At 39.2% G+C, this 7,669-nt stretch overlaps 1 protein-coding gene across 1 annotated transcript in view; it reads right to left on the bottom strand.

Annotated features, from left to right (window-relative positions):
• TTC14 (tetratricopeptide repeat domain 14) overlaps positions 1–803 on the bottom strand; it is a gene marked incomplete at its 5' end in the record, with an annotated part of 9,683 nt that extends 8,880 nt beyond the window's left edge. The window contains 3 exons of the mRNA XM_010182896.1: positions 34–121; positions 181–364; positions 617–803. Of these exons, the coding sequence (XP_010181198.1) occupies positions 34–121; positions 181–364; positions 617–803 (459 nt within the window). The remainder of the gene's footprint in view (positions 1–33; positions 122–180; positions 365–616) is intronic.
• Positions 804–7,669: the final 6,866 nt, after the last annotated feature.

Genomic DNA, 7,669 nt, shown 5'->3' with positions numbered 1-7,669 from the left:
CCGCGGAGGGGGCGGGGCCAAGAGCGGGCGTACGCCCTCTGGGGAGCGGGAGGACCGTGAGGCACCGGCTTCTGCGGGGCCCTGGCTCTGTTTGCGGGGCCCGTCTGCACGGTTCTCGTGCCTGTATTAAAAAAGCACTGTGAGAGTAATAAAAGTTAAAATCTAAGAGGTAAAAATTACACAGATAGCAGGCAGCTACGTAAATTCTCGGCGGCTCCGCAGCGCCGAGGGAGCGTAAATTCTCGGCGGCTCCGCAGCGCTGAGGGAGCGTAGCCTCTCGGCTGTTCCCGCGGAGGCCGTGTCAGGAGAGGGCGCTGCGCCCCCGCGGTGCCTGCGCTGCGCCTGGCTGAGGGGAACCGCGTCCCTGTGAACCAATATTGCCATCCAAATACAAGTTTCAAAGAGCAAACGCTGCGCCTCCTCAAAACGAGAAGCGCAGTCAGGTACGTCCCGAGAAATACATCGTTCTGGGCGCTAACTGAAGCGTATTTATTTCAGAAGGTAGAGATCATCAGATCTGCGCAAACATTTCACTCTAGGAGTTCTCGATTAATTCTCAGTCAGTTCTTAAGTGTTTGCACTAAATTACAGAAAGAGAAGAACAGGCACCACAAACCCCACCGCTCCGTGGGGCTGGAGCTTATCCTGGAAGTGACGGGGGCCAACGTTAGAAAACCACAGCAATCTTCATGGTGCTGTTTCTTTGAATTGTCCCTCAGGATTCCCATCAGAAATTCATACAGGTGAAAGAAGGAAGTGTGCGGGTGAGAGGCGTTCTGGCTTTGCTTGTCAGAATAGCTGTACTGAAACAAAGGAGAAAATGGGTAATTATCTCAGGAAAAGATAATGCACTGAGATGATAGTTGAGCCATTGAAATGGGCCTAATGCAGGATTCGGTGGTTCAGTTTACCAGTGCTAACTTTAGATGCTAAAAAGACACTTAACTCGGGAGGCTCTTCATGCTAATCACCTCTTCTAGCTAATGGAGAAAGGTGCTTAAAACCAGCTGGAATTAATCCAGGCCTATTAGAAAGATCACAGTTCTTCAGTCCCCAAGAATAATGTGTCCCTGGCATCACATTTAATAATTAATTTTAAAAGGGAGAGGGAAGAGAAAAGAAAACCCACTGCAAATGGCATAATGTGATTTCTACCCTCAGTACAACGGTGAAGAAAAAATAGCAATCTGACTGTCAGCAGATCAGTGACACAAACTCCTCTAGGAAGCAGCATGGCTGAGAGGGCAAGGATCGTATCAAAGACACTGGTCTCAGAAGCTCAGTTCAAAGCCAGCAGGGATATCACTGGCATAGCAGACTTGGGGAAGACACTAGAAGGGCAAATTTAAAGTTTATTTTCATTTCATGTCCCCCTGTTTTAATATAATGAAAGATAAAGGAGGCATGACACTTATTATATACAGAACAGCTGTCAGGATTTTGATTTTAAGTCTTCCTGATCTATATAAGACCAAGTGTGTACTGTTTACCATGGTGGGAAAAAAGCCATGAATGCTAGATGGAAATTTCTAGACATTACGACTGATTAGAGACAGATTGACATGGAAAGGTTAAGGCATCTGCAAAGGTCTGGTGCAGAAAGGGAGCCTTTCCTACATGAATCACACTGCAAGTGCAATGTCCTGCAACTGTGTTGCACAACTGCAAATAATGGCAATTTTATATGAGGGAATGCTATTTTGAGGAAGAGTTAATTGGTGTTGCTTAGCAAACACAAAGAGCTAGCAATAAAAAAAGTTCTTTGAAGCACAAACTCTGCTTGAATAAGCATTTCTCCAACCTAATAAGCAGATACACACATATGGTGTACAAGAAATAAGAAATTATGAATAAATACTTTAAATGTGTTGTGGCTTCTGGACTTAACATACCAGCAAAAAATCATGGTGAAATCTGAACCACCTATAATTATGGACTCTACTTACAGACATTTTCTTCTATGAGCAGAAATCAATTGATTTTTAGGAAATTAAGTAATTTATATCGTATTAACAAAGAGAATGAAGATTAGTTACCCCTGAACATAAGGATTAACTTAATATTTAAAGTGATCCTTTCCTTAACTGGGCCAAAAAAATTCTGAAGTTATCTTAATCAAACAAACTAAAATACTCCAAATAATTCAATCCTCAGAAATAGCTTTGCCAGAGCAAGGAATGTGAGCATGAACTTGTGTTTTTCTTTCCTATTTTTCAGGTTATAGTAATGAACTCAGAAGCAAAGCAAGGCTACAGCATATTGTGTGTTGTTCCATCTCACTCAGGGCACACACAAGCCTTTGCCATCCTTTTCTCTCATGAGATACTGCTTGGATATCCACTGTGCTTTTAAAAATATCTCTGCATGTTCTCAGTGGTGGATTATTTTCACTTTAATTTGGGCTTGTTTTACTTCAGTTACCCAATGGGAAATATTTTTGATAGAAAGATATAGCAGCCACCACAGTTCAGGCAGGGATAATGCTAAATGGAGCGGTATAGAATAAACCCCAGGCCTGAGAAGGGGGCATGGTCCATACACTACACTGTCCATATCCTCTGTTCCACTGATTTAGGAATTGTCTGGATGAATAGTGCTTTATCCCATATGCTAAATAAACGAAGAGGGTGGGTAGGAAGTGTCCTGATTCTGCAGGAAAAAGTGGTACAAGTCAACATATCTCCCTCCTTGGAGTGTTCCAGATACTCTGAAACCAGACATATCTGGATGAGTTTGATACAAATTCTCTGACAGTTTAGGTCAATACATGATAAAAGGCAGCTCCCAAAATCCATCATGCAGCCTGTAACTCTCACAACACAAGGCGTATGAATTTACACCAAACTAGCTTTGCACCTAGGGTCAAACTGACAGTGACAGAGGCCCTGAACAACCCAAAAGCTGATAGGCATGATAGAATTTCAAAGTGGATGTGTGAAATACTAAGCAGATTTTCTTCAAACTTCAGTAAGCGCAGTTTGAATGCAACAAGGTCAAGCTGCTTTTCAAACGTTCCCAAGTATCCAGTATCAGTTGTAAAGCTTTCAAGAAAATCTCATGGAGAAAAGGATTTTGTGTCAAGAGCCACATTTTATCACTGACAAAAAGATTAGATCTTTCAAGATCATGGCTGTCAAAGTATTATTTTCTACAGTTTGGGCAGATTTGAGATAAATTTTAGCCTATTGCAAATGGGACCCAAATGTTCAACTAAATATGTTCTTTGGGCAAAGAAAGATGAAACTAATAGTACTAATGAGAATTCACATGAAGAGCTATACTTCCAGCTGTGTTGTCAGATTTTTGGCATATTCTGCCAAAAGCAGTCTTGCTGCCCAGACTTTCTGTTAATTTATGAAGCAGCAAAGGGATTGTTCAAAGATGACATGATATGCAAGATATTATTTTAGCTCAGGAGCGATGAAGTTCAGCACAAAATAATTGCTAGCCAGTTAGGAGCTCTACTTTGAGAAAAACATTATGTCTGCAGGCATTATCACCAAATATCACAGAGGAGGTGTGAAAACATCAAACTCAGAGTGATGGAAGCCATGCCCATTTAGGCTTCCCGGGGAGGTGGTTGAGTCACCATCCCTGGAGGTGTTTAAAAGATGAGTAGATATTGTGCTTAGGGACATGGAGTGGTGGACTTAGTAGGGCTGGATCGATGGTTGGACCTGATCTTAAAGGTATTTTCCAACTGAAACCATTCTAAGCATTTCCCTTTTTAACAAGTTCATCGTCAAGTCCAACTTTGGCATGGTCTGAGAGAGCGAGTACGTTTTCAGTGACATGTACACTCACTAGGAAATACACTGAGCACCAGCTTATGGTGTTGTGGAGTTTTGCAATTCTCAGATTTCTGGAAATGTGTAAACAAAGAATAGTCGGTCTCATGTAATAAATATGCAAAGATGGACTGTGGAAACTGCCTGGGCTCTGAATCAACAGCAAGACCCTGTTGGAGTTCAACAGAAATAATAGTTAAGAAATGTCAACTGAGGACCCCCTTTGATTTCTGGTGATTTCTGTCAAATTGCAGGCAGTGGCACTGCTGAGCCTTTGTATGGCTGTAAAGATTACTGCTGGTGCACTTAGTGCAGCGTTTTGTGCCTGCAGATTAGTGACAAGTGTTTGAAGGTTTCAGGTGAGACTGAAAATGTTACTGAAGGGAACATTAGCGTTGACTTTTTTTACCTAAATATGAAAAAACAGGCTGTTGTGAATTAAGGTTTGCTTATTTGACAGGAACACCAGTCAGACAACTTAGGTGGTAATCATGACACGGACAATATGTATACACCCACCTGTACAGCTTGCAACATATCTAGAAATTCTGCCTACAGAACAAATTCCTATAATACATGAGGGACTCCACAGAATGTATGCCGAACAGACAGGTTTTTGTGGGTTTTTAAATGATTTTTCCAGCTTCTAACACTCTGTAGACTGATAGTATCTACTGCTTTATAGCAAGGGAGAGTTATCCTGCTTTCAGAGTTTAGGGTAAGTCACTGCAACTTACAATCAGCATCACAACTTTCCAGTCAGCAGAGTAGATCATTACTTACAACCCAAAATTGTATTTTTAGTGCACAGCAAAATACAGTAAGAAAATTTTATCTTAAGTCTGCAAGCACTACAGAGATGTTTAACACTAAGCATGCAGCTACTCTCAATTAAGTCTCTTATCCTTAGTAGAACAGTAGTCATGTTTTCACTGTAAAGTTCTTTCTCTAGAAATTCTTATCTTTCTAAATCGTCATGTCACATCTATGAACTTTCCAAAATTGTTCAAAGAAGTCTCTACAGTATCTGTACGATCTAAACCAGTTGGAGTTCTTCTTTCCTAGTCAAATATCTTTTTCTTTTTGGATGTCATGGTCAGTTGCTCCAATATTCCCTTCGTGCAGAATGCATAAAAAATACTGACTAAAAAGTAATTAACAAATACCAGAAGCTCTTTTCTTAATTGCTCGCAATGAACCAGGCATGTAACATTGTCACAAACAATTAGCAGCCTCTTAACTTCTTTAGAATTTGTCACTTTTTAAACTACACTAAAATTAAAAAGTGGAAACTGTTTTAATTAACTCATAAAGAGTTAAACAGTTGGCAGCTTCATAAATACAGATGAGCTATCCCCATGTTTGCTCCCATGTAATGCACAAGCACACCTTTATTTAAAACAAGTAAAATATATTAAAAAGTGAGTTTTGTCCTAAGTTGGTTAAACTCCCATTAATGTTGATAAGCTGAGTTGGTGTGATATGATTTCCAATTCCTCTTTATCTCAGTAAGAATTACCTGGAAATACAGTGATTAACCAATACTTTTGCAAATAGAAAGAGAAGTTAATTCCAGTATTAAGTGGATGGTATAATTCCAGTAAATACAGCCGTAAGTAGCGACCCTCATGTGTAGATATTCATTAGTCCAGATCAGGTTTGTTTTTCCAATCAACAACCAAAAGCTGAGGCCAAAAGAAACAGTGAAATGCCAAACTGATGTATGTATATGATATTTGCTTGTTTAAGCATTTGGTGAATTCATCACAGTGTTAAATCCAGAAAGCTGGACTGATTTGCAAGTAAATTGACAAGCCTTAAAAGAAAAAAATCTGCTCTGACCTTAATAATTATCCTTAGGTTTATAATGTATTATAAGAGGTTTCTAATTTGTACCATAAAAACTTTAAAAATCTGTAAGTAAAATCTGTTACTTGGTGTCCTGGTCTGCCTTTTGACTTGAACAAGTTACAAAGGCTGAGACAGAAACAACTGCCACTGTTTTTAATGGGAAGTTCAGTGCCTCTGATGGATTTTGGATGAAGACTTTGAGGGCTCCCACTAACTTCAGCAGGTTTCAGGTCAAGCATGAAAGTCAGAAATCAGTCATTAAACTTTCTATGCTTGCACTGTTGTCTACAATTAGGAAAGCATTAATCACAACACATCAGTGCAATCAAGCGTCAAAGTCCAGACACTGTTTGGCAGGAGCTCCTGAAATGTAAGTAATATACATCTGTTGATTTTCTCTAGATTCCTGTCTCATTAAGGCAGTTGAACTCAAATATGTAATCACAGAGAAAGAAGAGAAACTCTGAAACAAATGAAAATCTTAATCAGAAACAAGAAAAGAGGGGATAGCTTAAAATGTGAAAAAATAATACTTCTGTGAAAGAAAGATGTGTATGGTTACAACCATAGACTTAGAGCAGAAGTAAGGGACCCATGTCAGAAGTATGGCAAGACAAAGATTTTATCTCTTTTTTTAAAAAAAATACAACCTCTAATATTGTGTCCCAAATCAAATGCAGAGAGAAATTGAAATTAAAATTATGCATTCCATTCAGCTCTTTTTTGTAGCATATTCTATGACACTAATACCAATTCTCTGTTCTTAAAGGTATTGGCAGCTAAAGTCACAGAATGATGCCTGAAGAAGGTTTCAAAAAACATAAAAGTAGGTTAAGCCTGTAAATACCTTTGCAAATTCTGCCCTGAGAAAGGATGATAATTAGTAACACAAATAAAGTTCTTACATATGCAAATTAAATTGTGTGCTGTTGCAACTAATTACAGATGTAACTCCATGCTGAGTCAATTGTGAGTGCAAAATAAACATACAAATTTACAACAGTGGTGTATAAAAGTACCCTCTTGTAATTGTGATAATCTGGTCCTCCTAAAACTGGCAAATATATACATGAGGGACTGTGTGTACATGCGTAGGAGAACAGTAAGTGGGAGAAAGAAATCAAAATTTTTCCATCTGTACAAAATGTCAACATACTGTCTATAAAAAGCTGTCAACAAAATCCTTACAAGCACTATTCAGGCTGGTCAAGTTCTAGTCTGGATCTACACTGACAGTGAGAGTTAATCAGACCTCAAATACAATGTTTCCTTAAGTTGAGAAATAGGAAGGAAATTATGTAGCACCTTCAAACATGCTGTAAGGCTTGGTTAATGCTAGATAGCATACGTACAATCAAAAGTGGAATTGGAAGGGTAATAATCCAGGAGAAGGTTGGTCCTGAAAAGTAACACTTCAAGCAGATGTGGTTGAACTGTCTTGTTGGCTCCCGCTGCCGGAATGTGCCTCTGAGAAATTTAAGTGACAACTAGGGGAATAGATTATTGTCAGGCCTTTAAATGCAGTGCTCCATTATTTTTTATCTTTCACTTCCCTAGCTTGGTTTTTAATCTCATAATGCAAATTCAGTGCTTTGCTTCTCTAAAACTGAAAAAGCTTGCCTTGTGTTAGGAGTGATCACAAAATACATCTGAAAAATACAAGGAACAGTTTTTCTTCAAAACTGGTGAATTCAAATAACATATGGCACTCAAACAGCATTTTGGGTCCTGCAGTCTAAAAGAGGCTTGGAAATTTCAATATGTGAGAAGTGTTTGTCTCAGGACTCAGGGTCATTTTGACATTGAGGTCCAAGATAAAAGGAAGTCTTCCTTAACCAGAGCTAACAGTGCCACCTTGTAAGGGGTGGGCAGCAGAGAAACAATGTACAGTATCAGGTGGTCAGAAAGTATCCAGAGTCTTTGACAAACTGTTGCAAAGTGCTGTCAAAAATCCCCCAAGAACAAGCAAAAGGAGGATATAGGACAGGGAAATTACAGAGAAAAAGTAGACTAAGATACAAAGTAGCTTC

The sequence above is a fragment of the Mesitornis unicolor genome, unplaced genomic scaffold, assembly GCF_000695765.1.
Source record: "Mesitornis unicolor isolate BGI_N332 unplaced genomic scaffold, ASM69576v1 scaffold25124, whole genome shotgun sequence".
In the NCBI taxonomy this organism is placed as follows: domain Eukaryota; kingdom Metazoa; phylum Chordata; class Aves; order Mesitornithiformes; family Mesitornithidae; genus Mesitornis; species Mesitornis unicolor.
Note: the sequence above shows the minus strand (reverse complement) of the source record. Positions and strands in the feature narration are given on the sequence as shown.